The sequence below is a fragment of the Macrotis lagotis genome, chromosome X (genome assembly GCF_037893015.1).
Source record: "Macrotis lagotis isolate mMagLag1 chromosome X, bilby.v1.9.chrom.fasta, whole genome shotgun sequence".
NCBI lineage: Eukaryota > Metazoa > Chordata > Mammalia > Peramelemorphia > Peramelidae > Macrotis > Macrotis lagotis.
Genome location: NC_133666.1, coordinates 642,704,566 through 642,722,615, shown reverse-complemented (window position 1 = coordinate 642,722,615; position 18,050 = coordinate 642,704,566). Strand labels below are relative to the sequence as shown.

General features: G+C 39.3%; 2 protein-coding genes across 2 annotated transcripts in view; both read right to left on the bottom strand.

Annotated features, from left to right (window-relative positions):
* The window catches only part of LOC141500883 (NACHT domain- and WD repeat-containing protein 1-like), a 70,045-nt gene extending 57,205 nt beyond the window's left edge, over positions 1–12,840 (bottom strand). The window contains exons 1-2 of the mRNA XM_074204415.1: positions 12,651–12,840; positions 4,595–5,873 (exon numbers count right to left, since the gene is read on the bottom strand). Of these exons, the coding sequence (XP_074060516.1) occupies positions 4,595–5,859 (1,265 nt within the window). The 5' untranslated portion in view covers positions 5,860–5,873; positions 12,651–12,840. The remainder of the gene's footprint in view (positions 1–4,594; positions 5,874–12,650) is intronic.
* Positions 12,619–18,050, bottom strand: part of LOC141499533 (NACHT domain- and WD repeat-containing protein 1-like) — an 80,535-nt gene continuing 75,103 nt past the window's right edge. Inside the window, 1 exon segment of the mRNA XM_074202216.1 lies at positions 12,619–13,040. Coding sequence (XP_074058317.1) covers positions 12,619–13,040 — 422 coding nt within the window.

Genomic DNA, 18,050 nt, shown 5'->3' with positions numbered 1-18,050 from the left:
GAGGACACAGTTAATAACGTCTAAGGTCAGATTTAAACTCAGGACTTCCAAATACAGACCCAACATTCTATCCACTGAATCACCTAGTTTGTTCTCAGACTTACTGAATCACTTCATAGAGCATTTGTTCCCTCATTTATAAAATCCAAATGATATTCATTGCAATAGTTATTTTACTAAAAATTCACTGGGAAGTGGAAAAGTGGAGTAAATAAAGTCCTAGAAGTGAAGTCAGAATCACCTGGGCTCAAATCTCCTCCCCAGCATTTACTTACTATGTGACCAGGTGGAAGGTCCTCAAGTCCTTCCACATCTGTTTCCTTATCTGTAAAATGAAGATTCTAAAATGCCACCCTGATAGGGCTTTTATGAAGATCATATACAAAGTACTTTGCAAACTCTAAAGTGCTATAAGCAAGGTCAGATAACATTATCCTAATTATGGCTGAAGTCACATATTCTGTATTGTGCAAAAAATGCAACAGTGCTTTGTAACTCTTAAAGCACTATAGTAAATGGTATTGTTTTTATTTTTCCCAGCACAATTCCCCATATAGTCTCTGTAGAACGAGAGTTTAGTATAATCTGATTCTTTCAAAGATTTGACTCTTCCTCCAGAGGACCCATACTAAAAGCTATAATTAGATACCACTGTCTTTACCCTCTGTTGGAGATGGGTGACAGCCAATTTCACCTTCCCTCTCCTCTTCCTGTTCTCCATCCATGCTAGAACATAACTCTTCATTGATCTTTCTGGAAGTCTTTGTAGAAAAATGTTAAATGATTTGTCAAAGTTGTTTTCCTTTTATTTTTCTGCTACCTGTGTGACTTTGGACAAGTGTCTTCACCTCTCTGAGCTTCATTTTCCTCATCTGTCTCTTGGGAGAGTTGGCTTGATGACCTCTAAGGTACTTTTTCCAGTTGTATATCCTTGACATCATGGTTCTGCTCTGAGGTGCCTAAAGCTGCACTGTCTGGACAGATCATCTAGTGAAAACTTGCCTAGCCTCTGGGCAGCACCTGGTTAAGAAAGAATCCCAGAATTTTAGAACAGTGGTCATACAATACAACCCACAGTCAAAAAAATCTCTACTACAACTTACTTGACAAGTGGTCATGTAGTCTCTACCTGAAGACCTTCAATGAAAGGAAGCCCATTATCTTCAAAGGCAGCTGCATCTACTTTTGGATAGATTATAAAGTGTTTGGGGGTGTTTCCCCTTGACATCAAGTCCAATTTTGCCTCAACAGCTCCTAACTGTTATTCTTAGTTCTGCCTTCTGGGATATTTTGATGAACTAGGAATCAGAGGATTTGGACTCCAGCTCCAGTGCCACCCATTAGCCATGTGATTTTAGGTAAATCTCTTTGCCTCCCTGACCTTTCTGACCATGCCTCAGGTACTTTTGTTATATATCTTTTCTCTGGGTGTCCCCAAAGACTCAGATCTGAACTCTTTTCTCCCTTCATTTCACTTAGCAATCTCAGTTGCCATGTATTACATTCTCAGCTCTATGCTGATGATTCTTAATCTACTTATCCAACCCTAAATTCGCTGCTGATCTCCAGTCTTGAATCTTCAACTGCCTATTAGACATTTCAAATTGGATGCCCCATAGACATCTTAAACTCAACATGTCCAAAACCAAATACATTAATCCCTCTTTTCCCACCTCCGAATCTGCCTTTTTCCTTACTGTTGAAGGTACCACCATCTTCCCAGTCCCCTAGGCTCACAATCTAGATGTCATCTTCAGCATCTCACTCACACCTTCCTCCCCAAATCCAATCCATTGACAATTTATTTCAATTCTAACTTTGTAACATCTTTTATAAGTGAATTTTCATTCATTCACTCACCCATTCAAATTTACCACTACTCCTTGCTGACCCTCTTGGGGCCAAGCAGAACAAGACTAATCCCCTTAGAAGAGGAATCACAACCAACCAATATAAAGAGATGCCATCCCCGCAAGACTCTGCCCTGAGTCTGGAATATTGGTCACATTTCTGGTACCTCATTTTAGGATGGAGAAGGGCTCTGAAATCATATTTGAAACAATTGAAGATATTTAGTCTACATAAGACCTGGGTGGAACATGATCGTTTTTGTCAAGTAATCCCACTTCAGAATCCTGCTAGGAGTGTGACCATCAGCATGGTTACACTTATCAGCCTCAGTTTCCATATCTATTAAATGGAACACCTATTCACAAGATTGTTGTAAGAGTCAAGTAAGGTAATTTATGCAAAGTGTTTTGTAAACTCCAAAGATTTATTATTATTATTTTATTATTATAAGTATTTGAAGGGCTATTATATTGAAGAGGAAATAGACCTGATTTGCTTGGTTATTGATACCTGTATGATATTGTAGAACAAGTCATTTCATTTCCAAAGGAGCACTCTGTCATGGTGACCCTGGAGTAAGGAAGAATTGGGGTCAAGTCCTGCCTGTGATACACACTGGGTTGTAGGACCTGGGCAAATTACTAAACTTCTCAAAGCTCTAAGCAATTCTTTAAGATTATAAGTTTCAGTAAAGATGTCAATCTATATTGGTAGAAGGAGTACCTTCTCTTTGGCAGTTCCCTTCACCAATGGCATCATATCCCCAGTCCTTGCCTCTCTTCCTACTGGTCCCAGAGAGCAGGACCAAGTCCTATAGGCACAAGTTACAGAAAGACATTTAGGTTTGATATAAGGAAAAATTACTTAAAAGTTGTAGGTCCCCCAAAGTACCAAGGCATGGGCTGCCTTGGGAGATGATGGCTCCATCCACATCTTGGGGCAAAGGTCAAGTAATCACTCATCTGGTATATACATGGGAGAATCCTAGTTTTAGAGCTGGAAGAGAACTTAGTAGCTAAAAAAAAAATCCCTTATTTTATAGAGGAAGAAACTGAGACCCAGAGAGGTTAACTAAATCCCCCAAAGTCACCCATGCAGAGCCAAGATTTAAATAGTAAGATCCTCTGTCTCCAGAGCTGACATTGTAGTCAAGTGGGTGTATGATCTGGCATCTGAGGCCTCAGGTAATGCTGACACCCTATGATCCTGCAACATGATAGCTAACTTCAGATCTTTGAAGGGCTAAGACAGATTAGACTTGTTCTTCCAGGCCTCAGGAGAGAATGAATGGGTAGAAATTTCAAACTTAGATCCAATGTAAGAAAAAACTTCTTAATGTCATCCAAAAAGGAAATGGGATGTCAGTCTGTCATTAAGCCATTAAGCTTTTATTAAATGCCTGTTATGTCCAGGCACTGCGCTAAGCTCTGGGCATACCAAAAAAAAAAAAAAAAAAAAAAAGGTAAAAGGCAGTCCCTGCCCTTGAGAGAAATATAGAATCGAAGGAAGACGACACGCAATTAACTATATACAAACCAGTTATAGGCAGATAAAATTGGAAACAACTGATTATAATAGAATCTATAATAAAACTAAGAGACATTGGAAAGTCTTCCTCCAGAAGATGGGATTTTAAATGAGACTGAAAGGAAGCAGAAACGAAAGGAAGAGGAGTACATGCATGAGGTTAGCCTTTGAAAATGCATGGAGTGAGGAAATGTAGGGTCTTGTTCAAGGACGAGCCAAGAGACCAGAATCACTGGATTGTGGAGTATGTGGGAGAGGATAAGATGGGAGAAGATAGGGGAAGGGGAGGTGGGACAAGCTGTCAAAGTCTTTTAATGCCAAATTAAGGATTTTACTTTTGATCCTGACGTTGCTAGGGAGCCACTGGAATTTATTAATCAGGAGGTGACATGGTCAGACCTGCACTTTAGGGGCATAGCTGAATGGGGCTTATTGATTGCCTTCACCAGTAGATGGAGGGTGATCAGATGCTGGGCCCTAGATGGACTAGAATGGGGAAGGACTTGTGGCAGGAGGGAGCGGGCTCCTCTTAATAAGAGGTTCTCAAGAGCATGTTGGGGACGTTGTCATGGGGACACTTGTTCGGATATGGTATGGACTTCCAAATCTTCAGTTCTTGGATTCTCCTCCTCATGACAGCTCTTAAGAAATCCAGAGAGGCATCACATTCAACTGAGATCAATGTATACCATGGACACAATGTAAAGACTAACAGAATGCCTTCGGGTCGGGGGGAACAAGAATGGGGGAAAAATTATAAAACTCGAAATAAATAAAATCTTTCTAAAAATAATAATAAAAAATAAAAAGAGATGCAAATCAAAAAAAAATGAAATGAAATAAAACGCATTTGCTCAGAAAAAAAAGAAAGAAAGAAAGAAAGAAACCCAGAGAGGATTCTGACAGTTGCCTCTCCTTGAAGTTAAACAGCCATAGTTCCTTCAACTCCTGCTCAGGTGACATGGTCATCAGTGCCTTCACTACCTTGTTTACATTCTTCTAGTTATGCACCAGCTTATAAACTCATAGGACCAAAGAACATGAGAGTAGAAAGAAACCATCTTGTTATCATACCCATAAAATGCAGTGCCCAAATTAATGAGACCAAGAATGTAAAATGCCTTGAAACATAAAGTGCTATAATCATACAAATAGTTACAGTTATTATTGCATTAAAAGGTAAACTAATGGGGCAAAAAAACCAAAACTGACTTACCGGGCAGTTACAATATACCCAAGTACATGTGACACCAAGACTTGGCCATGTATCTCCTCCAAACGAGCACAAAATTGGTGCATTGCTTGTTGGGCGGTGGTGGCCAAAGAGACAGGTAATGTATAGGATGCCCATCTCTGGGCTTCATCAAAGGCTAGTTTCAGCCTCAAGGGATGCCCACATTCTGGGAGACTGGCCCAGAGTACATCCCGTTGAGCAGGACTCAACTTCCGCTTCACAGATGCCAAAAGGAGCTCAATCATCTTCTGACCCTGCTCCACCGAGAGTGACTTCATCTCAAAATAAGCTTCAGAGCTAGTGACCATCTTCTGTATAGTTTTTAAGATTCCAGACTCTGTTGAGCAAGCAGAGAGGATGAGGTGGACTTTTGGGGGGCACTTTTTGGGCAGCCACATTAGACCTTTTGCCCCATAGATTGAGTTCAACTCCCCTACTGCATCCAATATGAGCACAAGTGACTCAACATTTCTGCGGGAAACCATGAAGAGGAGATCTTGAAAGAACTGGAGAGCACCACTATAAACAGCCATGACTCGTGCTGGTGGGAGCGGCAAACCATATGCTAAGCACACCTGAAAACAGATGCTGTTCAATAAAACGCAGATGTTGGAACTTGCCTGGGATGTTCCAAGGAGCCGTAACACCAGGACTGTCTTTTGTCCCAGGAAGTTCTGGATGTTCTCTGATATTTTGCACATTAGGGCTGTCTTTCCAACTCCAGGAGGCCCAAAAACCACCAGGGGAGAATGGTTGGTGCCGTCATTGGCTACAATGTTCTTTCCAATTCTGCTCAGGAGTTCCTCCCTCCCACAAAACACTCGGCATTTATCTTTACATTGGGTCATGTGGTGATGCAGCTCCTGGAAGAAAGGGCCCAGCATCTGGTTGCCCTCTGTCTGGTGGCGAAGGCGCTCAAGAATCTGATGGTTGACTGTGGCAATGAACTGCTCTCCCAACTCCTTTAGATACTTAGCATGTGCTCGGTTCTTTGGGTTCACCAGGTCTTGACTCCACTGGACGAAGTGCACCTTCAGCAGCTTGGGGTGGTTGTCGGTAATTCTCACTTTGAGGCTGGTGAGGAAGTTCTGGGCTTCCATGTCTAGGCAGCCATCTTCCTGCCTGTCCACCATTGGCAAGTTACACTCATCCAGAATGTGCTTATTCAGGTCCCTGATTTCTCTAAGGAAAATTGTTACCCCTTGGTCACCATCACCATGACACATATTCAGAAGACCGTGTTCCATTTCCCATTCGATTACTGCGAAAGCAGAAATAAAAATGGTATTGAGAATGCAATTGAGACAGATAATTCACAAATAAATTAATCTCAAGATTAAGTCATTTTTCCAATGAGAATAAGAAAGCTGGGATGGGGAGGAGAGAGGCTGGGGTTTTGTCTCAGGAGGCCAAATTTTTTTACCCTGATAGTAAAGTATAGTCCTTGAGCAGTATAGAAACAATAGAGCTTAGTATCTGGTAAGCAGGTATAATTAGTTAACAGTCATGCCAACCAGGCAAAATGACCTCTCTGGTCTCTAGGGAGCCATTGATGTTTCAATTGGTGTTAAAAGATTTATTTCCCTTACAGAGCAGACCCTGCCAAGTGACAGTGTTCTTAATTTGACTTACCTGAAGCATAATTTTTTGATACTTGGCCCAGGTGTTGACTTCAGCTCTGATAATAGATAACTAGTGCCTTGTGCAAGATGACTAGAAGGGACGGTAGTGGAAAGATAATATTTCTACTACTACCTCATAGGGTGGTTGTGAGTAAAATAGCATATAATTGTGAACTATTGTGATTTCAGAATAAACAGTGGCCATAAATAGCTAAATGGAGTGGATAGAGTGCTGGGCCTGGAGTCAGGAAGACTCATCTTCCTGAATTCACATCTGGTCTCAGACACTTAACTAGCTGTGTAGCCCTGGGAAAATTACTTAACCCTCAGTTTCCTCATCTGTAAAATGAGCTAGAGCTAGAGATGACAAACCACTCTATATATTTACCAAGAAAATATCAAATAGGATCTTGAATAATCAGACATAACTGAAAAACTACTATACAAAAATATGCCTGAGGAAGGAATATGTCTCTGTACTCTTACCTCTTTGTAATTATAATAATAAGAGAATCTAGAATTTATAGAACCTCTTCTGGTCAGGAGACTCAAGTATTTTGGTACAAATTTTATGTAATAACCTGAAAATTAAAATTTTTTAAGTAAGAAGAGAAAAAACTGTGGCACAGTTAATGTGGAGATGGCCTTGTAGACCAGTGCCTCTGACATAGATCGACTCAGCAACCCTGGGCAATTCTCCTAGAATCATATATCTAGAACTAGAAGGAATCACGGAGGCAATCTAGTCCAACCTCTTCCTTTAAAGATGAGGAAATTGGGGTGGCTAGGTGGCGCAGTGGATGGAGTACTGGCCTTGGAGTCAGGAGTACCCGAGTTCTAATCCGGCCTCAGACACTTAATAATTACCTAGCCGTGTGGCCTTGAGCAAGCTACTTAACCCCATTGCCTTGCAAAAAATAAAAAATAAAAAAATAAAGATGAGGAAACTAAAGTACAGGGCAATTAAATGTCTTATCCAAATTCTCATCCATTATAAGCACTAGAAGAAAGAATTTGAACTCAGATCCACTGGTTCCAAAGACAATGATCAGTCTTTCCAGTATACTACCCTCTCCAACACTATAAGCTTTGTCGATCTGTAATGACAGAGGGAGTTTTCCAAGTCTAAACAATAACAACCAAACCCCCTTCCCCATCAAAAGTAAAAATGTAGACCATGAATGTGGACCCTCTAGTGGAGTTTATCTCATTTTACAATCAGGTCCCAAAGAAGGACCAATTTCCATAAATCAAAAGACCTTACTTTCTTTCCCCTTGAAACTCCTCAAAGGCCTGAATGTGGACTGTAACTGCTAATGCTTCTCAGAAAGTAAGCTCTATATTCAGAAGTAAATGTTATCCCTCTGTCCCCCAAAACAAAGCAGAGAGAGAGAGAGAGACAGAGACTTCATCAGAGTGGCAACCAACATTGGATATAGTTTCTATCCACAGTTATTGAATTCCACAATGAACAAATACAATATTCCCACAGAAAATCAATTTGGGGACCTGCAGTGATAAAAATCACTTTAAGAATGCACTACACCAGTTTGAACTGTAAGTTCGAAAGGAAAAGAATAATACATTTATTCAGGAGGAGGAGCTGAGACCTTGGGTTACTGAATTTTGAGAATTTTAACAGTATTTAGAGTCCTTTACCAACTTACAAACAACAGAATTCAATACCTAGTATGCAAGAATAATTAGTTCATAGAGGAAAATACCAGGTCAATCTCATTTCCACCTGCTAGATAGTCATATTTCAGATTAGAGTTTCCCCGGTCCTGTCCCACCACACCTTGCTAAAGCATTTCCCCTCACTTTTCCCTGGCACAAAAATTGCTTATTTCACTTCTGATTTATAATTTTAAAATAATAGTAATCTATCACTGTTTCATTTTTGTAAATTTGATTGACCTTCTCTATTTCTGGACCTCAGTTTTCCCATATATAAAATGAGATGGTTCATGAGATAATCCCTATTGACCTTTATGATCTTCAAGTTCTATGATTTTGCTTGTTTTCTAAACAATATTCAATGGTCCTAAAGTACAAATCCTTTAGAGAATCCTTGTGTATACTCAGAATTTCATTCTTCTAGCCTATCTTTTAAAATCTTAAACTCATCTTTTTTTTTTTCCTAAATGGTTTATCTTTGGTTTTAAAATGTCACTGTTTCATGATAAAGGCTAACTTATCTTTATACACAGTGGGATAATGGGTGCCCCTCAGAGAAATGTTCATAGTTTATTATTTCCTTAGGCTACATTTCACAGCAAAATAATCTATTAGGGCAGTAACTTTCCTCTCTTTGAATTTATAGATTTTTCTAGACTGTCAAAACTGGGAGAGAATTTAGAACTGTCAGAGACCTTAGAACATAAAGTTTCAGAACTGGAAGAGTTTAAAACATAAAATGTCAGAGTTGATAAGAATGTCATTTCCAGGGATCCTAGAACATGGAACGTCAGAGCTGAATAGAATGTTAGGAACAGAGAATGACAGCACTGGGAAGGACATTTGACAGAATTTCAAGGGCTGGAAGGGCCCTTGGATTAAAGAATGTCAAAACAGACAAGGAGTTTAGAACATAAAACCCAGAATATCAAGTGTCACAGTCTAAAATGGAACTCAGAATCTAGAACATACAATATCATAACTAGGAAGGAAGTTCAACTCCCTCATTTTACAGATGAGGAAACTGAAGTCCATATAAGGAAAGGGCCAAGGTTACACTAGCTAAGGTTGCTTCTTTATCTAATAACTAAGGTGAACAATTCAGTAGAAATTATGGAAGATACTCACATAATAATGTATGAAATAAATTGGACTTGGGATAGAAGAAGGTTCAAGAGACTTTCAAGTACCAATTCTGTTGTTTTTGTTTGTCAGATTTTGCCAGGTAGAATCAGGGTCCAACCCAGAGAAGGAAGAAATGGCTTCTCATCACTCAAAATTAGTGTGTTAGAATGAGAATCTAGAACTTATGACTCCTTTTCAATCAACTAGACACTCACTTTGAATCACTTGCTTCTTGCAACTGAGGGCATTCCCAAAGCTTTCCTAAATCAGTGTAGTCTAGTGAAGTAAACACTAATAGACCCTGATGGTAAAGGACCTGGATACAAGTTTTACCCCAGACATTTACTAGTTGTGTGACTTTGGCCAAATCACTTTAAGTCTATGGGCTTCAATTTCTTCATCTGTTAAATGATGATAATAATATTTATACTATCTGCCTAACAAATGAGAAATTATACTCAAAGTGTTTTGGAACCTGTAGAGACCTATACTCATAATTGTAGAATATTAGCACTAAAAATGACTTTAGGGGGCGGCTAGGTGGCACAGTGGATAAAGCACCGGCCCTGGAGTCAGGAGTACCTGGGTTCAAATCCGGTCTCAGACACTTACCTAGCTGTGTGGCCTTGGGCAAGCCACTTAAACCCCATTTTCCTTACAAAAACCTAAAAAAAATTTTAAAAATGACTTTAGAGCCCCCACTCGAATTTTATATAGATTGGGAAACTAAGATTCAGAGAGAAGAAAGGAATTGCCCAAGTCATATGAAATTTGGAGTGAATATCCATAACCACATATAGCTGGTGACTTCTTTCCAAAATATTTGCTTACTGTCATGTAAACCTTGTTTTAATTGCCAGATACATCTTAAAGCTTTCTTCAAAGAGATTGATTTGTTTTGAAATTCTCTCTGATGAGAGAAGCTATTTTTGAAGATGCTTTAGCCTCAGTGGGAAAATCCTAGCCACAGGAGCATGGCGACAGTTCCTCAGAGACAAACCTAGATCCCAGCTCACTCAGATCCCTAACCAGAACGGGCCTTCTGACCCAAGAACCAAAGGCCTTTAATAATGTTTACTATGTAAATGGCAGAGGAAGGAAGGAAGGAAGGAAGGAAGGAAGGAAGGAAGGAAGGAAGGAAGGAAGGAAGGAAGGAAGGAAGGAAGGAAGGAAAAGAGAGAAAGAGAGAGAGAGAAAGAGAGAGAGAGAAAGAGAGAAAGAAAGAAAGAAAGAAAGAAAGAAAGAAAGAAAGAAAGAAAGAAAGAAAGAAAGAAAGAAAAAGAAAGAAAGAAAGAAAGAAATTAGAAAAAAAGAAATTAGAAAGAAAGAGAGAGAGAAGGAAAGGGAGGAAAGAAGGGAAGTAAGGAATTAGAAATCCAGAAATCTTCTCTGAGTCATTCAGGCTGATTAGACCTCTAGGATGCCAACAAAGCCATTTATTCATTCTTTCTCTATATGAAATGATGTTTTCTGCACAACAGTCCTAGTTAGTAGAGCACATATATCTGATTACCTCCTTTCATATTCTACAAATGAGAAAGGTGTGGCTCAAACCTGGACTTAAAATCAAGTCTCTTAACTTCAAGAGCAGCACTATTTCCACTATACCAAACTTCGTATTACTCAACAGCTTTGATTTTTACCCTAATCTCCCCTATAAGTCATTTTCCCCCTCCCCAGCCCCCAACTCTCACTAAAGACCTACTTCTACCAAAGCTACAGTATTATTCTAGAATTTCAAAGGTAGAAGAGCTCTCCAAGGACATCAAATCCAAAGCCCTGCCCAATACAGGAATCCCTTCCCTGTCGTCTCAAAACAGGCAATGTGATTTAATGGAATTAATTCTGGATCTGGAATCCAAGTCCTCTCATCTCCTGACCTTATTGACCTCTTACTGACTTTGGGCAAATTATCTCATCATTCTAGGCTTCAGTTTCTCCTCTGCAAAGTGAGAGAATAATCCCAATAATATTGGGAGGACAGTACTTTGTAAAGTAGTATAAAATTTTTCTTATTCGTTGTCAGCTTGAACAGATCCACTGCCTGAGAGTTTACTATGTCTCAATGGAATACAATCCATTTTTGGATAATCTGATGGTTAAAAAAGTTCTTCAGTATTGAAATGACCAAAATCTATCTCCCTATAACTTTGACTTATTGGTTCTTGTTCTCCTTTCTTCTTCCATAGAAAAGAAGTCACCACATGGCAACTCTTCAGTTATAAGAAGACATTGATTATATTCCACTTAAGGCTTCCTTTCTTTAAGTAGGGCAAGAGCTTAGAACTTAAAAGGATCTTGGAGTGCTAGTAGATCCTAAATTTCCTTCTTGCTCAAAATCTATGCTCTCTGAGTCCATTTTGCAGATTAGGAAACAAAGGCCCAGAGAAGTTAAGTGATTTCCTCGAGGTTAATTAGCTCTAGCTAATAGGGAACAAAGCCAGGATTCTAAACCAGTTCTAAATCCCATTGCTTTTTTCACTAGACCACTTAATATATACTCTGGATAGTCCCCTAACTGTGTACCTGTTATCCAAGGACCAGCCTAATTAAATGTGGAAAGCATTGTCACTGAGGGTTTGACCCGCAGAGGAAGAATGTGTTTTGACCACAGAAATTGCTGAAAGACTGTTTACCAAGGTGGTATCTGCATAGGTAGAAAAAATACTAACATTGATGAAATTAGAGATTTTTTTAAGTTAGCAAATAAAACATAAATGGCACTTTAGGGTTTTAAGTCACTTTCTTCACAACAATCAGGTAAAGTATAATTATCCCTATTTTATAGATGAATAAACTGAGACTAGTCCACAGCCAAATAGCTAGAAAATATCATTACTAGAACTTGAACCCCAATCTTCCCAGACCCAATCTCTTCCCAGTCCATTACAGTGAATATTTTACTTTTCTTGATTCAAATAGCAAATGGTAGGGTGGCTAGGTGGAACAGTGAATAGAGCACCAGCCCTGGAGTCAGGAGTACCTGAGTTCAAATCCGACCTCAGACACTTAATAATTACCTAGCTATGGGACCTTGGGCAAGCCACTTAACCCCAATTGCCTTGCAAAAAAACCTAAAAAAAAAAAAATAGCAAATGGTGAGTTAGTTGCCAAGAAGATGTGTCTAAACTACTTCTTTAACCTTTTTCTAATGAAAAAATGCAACTCTTAGAGTCATTTGCCAACTCTGGCAGTTTTCTAAGCTGTTATGACCTTAGATTAGTGGCTTGACTGAAAGTCAGTTTCATCATCTATAAAATATGGGTGATGATCTTCATACTACCTCCCTCAGGATAGTCACAAGGAAAGTACTCTGTAAATTTTAAAATGCTATAGTGGAAAAAAAAACTAAAAAAAATAAATAAATAGTGCTTTTTTGGTGAGGGCAGCTAGGTGGCATAGTGGATAAAGCACCAGCCCTGGAATCAGGAGTACCTGGGTTCAAATCTGGTCTCAGACACTTAATAATTACCTATCTGTGTGGCCTTGGGCAAGCCACTTAACCCCGTTTGTCTTGTAAAAACCTAAAAAAAAAATGCTATGGTGGGGGGGGGTACTCTCATTAGCCTCATAGAAAACACTTTAGTCCATCTCTGCTCTGGAAGGGGCTGCACCTGATTTGTGATAGCGAAGCTTCTGCTCCCTGCTGATCAAGCCTTGCCTCTCCGCTTCCTGGGCTGCTGACCGCAGGGCTGTGGCCAAGCTGCTCTCCGCCTTCTTCCAGGCTGCACAGTCCCCGTGGTGCTGCTTCTGGTACTGGGGCAAGTGTGTGGTGATGGGTTGCAGGATGTAGACAGGAGGGACTGCGTTCTCATCCTTCCAGAACCACTGGGCCAGGAGGGTCAGGCTGTTGGGGCTTTTTGTGAGCTGGGCACACAGGGCCTGGAACTCCTTCTCTTCGATCAGTCGGGGAATAGGGCAGTGTCCATACTGATCACCCACGAGAGCCTGCAGCAGAGGGTGTAGACAGACACCATTGTCAGCAATAATTGGGATACCCCTACCTTAAGCCAATAAGACATCTTACATGAAAGGTTTCAGTTTTAGGAATCTGAGAGGGTTATAGGGACAGACTCTGGAGCTCATAAATGTGATGTCGTAGCCAGGTTTCATTGATTTACAATATCAGTCATAGGGGTAGTAGTTGAGAATTAGTGCTCCCAGGGTGATTGAGCTAGGAAGAATCTTAGAATTCAGAATGTCAGAGCTGAGAGGGAACCAGTCATCTAAATCCTTCGTTTTATAAATGAGGAAACTGGGTTCCGTAGAAGAGAAAGTATTTTTCCCAGAATCCAACAGGGAGTTGGTCACAGAACCAACAACCTGGGTCTCCTAATTCCCAAACTAAAGGTGCTAACTTTTTGTGTGACCTTGAGAGAGATAGTTGATCTTTTTGGGTCCTCATTTAAAAAATGAAGAAATTCAAATCTAAGAGCTCTTCCTACTGTCCCACCTCCTATTCACTCTGTTTCCCTCATTTCAGAGTCTGTGTGCCATTAGGTTCTGATCTGCTATGCTTTCAATTCTATCCTAGCTTAGTAATACTATATTCTTTTTTTTTCCAAAGCAATGGAGGGGTTAAGTGACTTACCCAGGGTCACACAACTAGGTAATTATTAAGTGTCTAAGGACAGATTTGAACTCAGGTTCTCCTGACTCCAGGGCTCTATTCACTGTGCCATCTAGCTGCCCCAATTATACTATATTCTAGGGTGCTTCCTAAGTCTGATATTCTGTGTTCTGGATGCCCTCCCAGTTCTGACATTCTAGGCTCTCTAGTCTCTCCAAGCTCTGACATCCTGGGTCACCAGCCAACTATTTCATTGTATTCACATGAAATTTTAAACAGTCATTGAAAATAACTGAAAAAAACAACAACCAAAAAACCAAGTCTGCTTGGCCCATAACACGTGTTTTGAAAGACATTCTTATTGCTTATTTCCCCTAAAGGCCCCAAACCCCCTAATGGAGAAGCCTTTGGGGAAAATGTGGGTTTATACAACAGCCTAATGACTTATTTACTAGAGAGATGGTTCCCTAAGGACTCACAGGTCAATTTGGATTTTCATGGAAAGTCACTCAAGATGCCTCAGTCTTTGAGATTTGTTTCCTCTCAGGTTCATTTATTTGGATCATAATTCTGAAACTAGAAAGGACCTCAGAGGCCAACTAGTTCAACCCTCTTATTTTACAAATGAAGAAACTGAGGCCTGGGAAGGTAAAATGATTTACCCAAGGCCATACAGGCAGTATTAGAAGTGGGATTTTAATCCAGAACCAATGCCCTTTTACTGTGTTTCTTTCCTTGCTTAATAAAGATGGTTACTTCAAATAAAGGGGATAAGGGGTGGTCTGACCTGAAGGTCTGTCAGTGAAGGATGGAGGAAAGTGGGGGAGTATTCCTAGATGAGTCATTTTTAATCTTCTTACAAGGTCTCCTAAGCCCCTCATATCTGATGCCTATAGACTGGGCATCATCCATATTAGCCTGCCAAGAAAATTCTCAAAAGATTTATTTAAATTACAGTTCTTGTCTGAAGAGAAGTTGTTCCTACCCTTGCCCCAAAAATCTGATTTCTTTTAAAGAAAAAATACATAAGGATAAACAAAAAAAAAAACCCAAGGATTATAGGCTACAGTACACTATGATTTTAAACAATCCAGATTTAGAGGGGAAAGAACAGTCTCTATGTGTATCAATACAGTTTTGATTTGGGATTAGACATGTTCCATTTACTCACTATCAAGTGCCTTAATAATAATACTGTATATTTGTATAGTGATTTTTTTAAAATCCCTTTTTTAGCTGTTCCCAGGTGTTATTAAATTGATATCCACTGGTATTTAAAAGACCTAGAGGGAAGAGTTCTAATCCATTATATAAATCTTTTTGTAGAACTTATAGAAAGATATGGAAAGACAAAAACTTGGAATCATGCAAGAGAAAAAGACGTTTTTCCACCAGAAGTCTTTCATATTCATGATATCAAAGATCATCTAAACACACTGAAGTATTTCATGATGACAGGTTTAACACTGTACTATTAATATCTCATACTTCCAGAGTACATTATAATAAGGTCATGAAAACTTTATATGTACCCATTTTATAAATGGGAAGACCAAAGCCCCTAGAGGGTAATTTGCCCAAAGTTATACAGTTAATGCATGGCAGAGTCAATACTTAAATCTTGGTCTAGGCTCTTCCAACTACTCAAGGATATTCTTCCTTAAAGGCCAGAAAGGTCTCTCATTCCTTTTTATCCCTCTCCACAGTTTCCATCACAAAGACTTTGCCTAATAAATATTTCTGAAGAAGTAGATTAGGGACAGCTAGGTGGCAAAATAGAACACTGGCTTTAGAGTCAGGAGGACCTGAGTTCAAATTCAGTCTCAGACAATTTAATAATTGCCTAACTGTGTGACTTTGGGCAAGCCACTTAATCCCCTTGCCTTAAATAAATAAAAATTTAAAAAAATTAGATTGGTCAATTAGGGCTACCTGAGGACAGGCAAGATATTCCATCCACTTTGGTCAAATTCTATTGTACATGGATGCTCATTAAAGTGTAGGTAAGTGACACCAGTCTGAAGGAAAGTATGGACCTCTAGATGCTCCAGTACCCCTGTCATTCTAACATGTGAGCTTTTTGCCTTATCACTAGGGCCTTCATGCCATGCCTCTGTTGCCTTCCTTCTCTCTTTCTAGTTTCCCTTTATGTTTTAGAATATAAGCTTCTCTAGAGCAAGAATCACCTTGCTTACCTGAACTTGTATCCGAAGTCCTAACAAATATTCTATTTACCTGTCTTTCTATCTCCTTACCTGTCTATCAGTTTGTCATCCATCCATCTATCCTTCTGTCTATCCATCCATCTGTTCATACATCCATCCATCTACCTACCTACTTACCTATTATTATTCTTCTCTTCAAATGACTTTATTCAATCTCAGTTTAGTTTTGTCCCCACCTCTCAGCTGAGGTTCCTGCCAGTAGTCTCTGCCCAATCAGTTCCCTGAGCTCCAGAATGACCCCCTACAAAAGTGTATGCCTCAGGTTATGAGGTGGTTGGCCTTTATTGTGCAAAAGGGTCAACCAAACCTGAAAAGCCCTGCAGCAGAAGGTAGTAGCAATACTTTGATTATAAACTCATTGAGGGCAAAGACTCTTTTTCCCTTTGCATCCCCAAAATCCAACACAATGCCTAGTATATAGCAATTGATTAATGAATTCTTCTTGATTGATTTATTGCTTACTATAAAAGTAGGTCCTGCGGAGAGTTTCTGACACACTGCAATCTCCTCCAAGCACAGGTCAGTGGTTGTATGGTCCACAGACTCCAAAGTAGGGAGACCCCACCTCAGATCTACCACCTGAGTAAGACAATAGTTATACAATTAGTTGGGAAAAGGCCAGCTGTAGAGATCTTGTGGGACCAAATGAGAGAAGAGGGTGCCTGCCCCTCTAAACTTATTATAATTAATTGTCACACAGTATGTCAAAATGTCACCTAATGGAAACCATAAATTATGGAATGGATTCCATGTTTGATGTCCTCAGGTTTCTAGGGTCAGCATACCTGTACCCAGAATCAGGAGAGACCTCAGAAGAATAGTACCTATGATTAACACTAAAAGGTATCTAAATTCAATAAGATGAATCTTGGTTCCATAGGACAGATGGAAAAACATACATTCTTCTTTTTGGTAGAAAGAGGGATTACTTGTTGCATAAACTGTCAAATGCATTCTAAATTTGGTAATGATTAGTTTTACTGAACTATCTTTCTTAAATACAAAGGGAGGGTTCTTTGGGGTAGAGGAAGTGAGTATGGTATTTTTTAAAAGGTATCAATAAAACTTCAAAATTATAATATCTGTACCTACCTCTCAGAGTCATTGAGAAGATCAATTAACATAATATTTAGAAAATGCATTTAGAAAATGCTTTGCAAAAACTAATTCTTTACTGCATAAGAATCGGTAATTAAATTTAGGTCCCTCTCAATTCTGATACTTCCATATTGTATATTCCAATGCTTCTTCTTGCTATAATATTCTTTAATCTAGGGGCTGATTTACTTAAAGGGAATACTTCTTTTAAAAAATAGTTTGTATTGATACCTTTTGTTTTTACAGTCATTTCTCCACGTCCCACCCCAATTTCCAGACAAAATCAAAATAACAATAACCAAAACCATCCAGTACATGCAACCCTTAGTCAATAGTAAACCCTAAATAAATTTTTGTGGTTAAATCATAGCTTTTTCCCCAAATGATATAAACACCTGCTATATTGTTTCCAATTCTTTACTGCCATAAAAGGTTCTGCTACAATTTTTTAGTATTTTGGACCTTTGTTTTAGTCTTTGACTTACTTGGGGTAGTATACGTATCAGGTTGTTTTTGATTCATGTCCAATTCCCCATGTCCCCATTTGGAGTTTTCTTGGCATGGTTTGCCGTTTCTTTTCCAACACATTTTTATAGAGGAGAAACTGAGACAAGCAGGGTTATGAGACTTCCCCAGCATCATACAGCTATGGCTAAGTCTGAATTTGAATTCAGGTCCTCTTGACTCTAGGGCCAGCACTCTACCCACAGCACCACCTAGCCACCCCTTCTAATTATGATTTTGAAAGTCCTTCTATACCTATGCTTTTTAGGTTTTTAACATAAAGGAATGCTAACTTTGTTTTTTTTTTAGGTTTTTTGGCAAGGCAAATGAGGTTAAGTGGCTTGCCCAAGGCCACACAGCTAGGTAATTATTAAGTGTCTGAGAGCGGATTTGAACCCAGGTACTCCTGACTCCAAGGCCGGTGCTTTATCCACTATGCCACCTAGCTGCCTCTGGAATGCTAACTTTTGTCAAAGATTTTTCTACCTCTATGAAGTAGTCATGAGTTTTGTGATCTTTATTTTTTATGATTAATTACAATTGTTTTCCTAAAATTGAACCATCCTTAATCCCTTCTATGAATCTAAGTTGATCACAATTACTTCTTTTCTGAATAT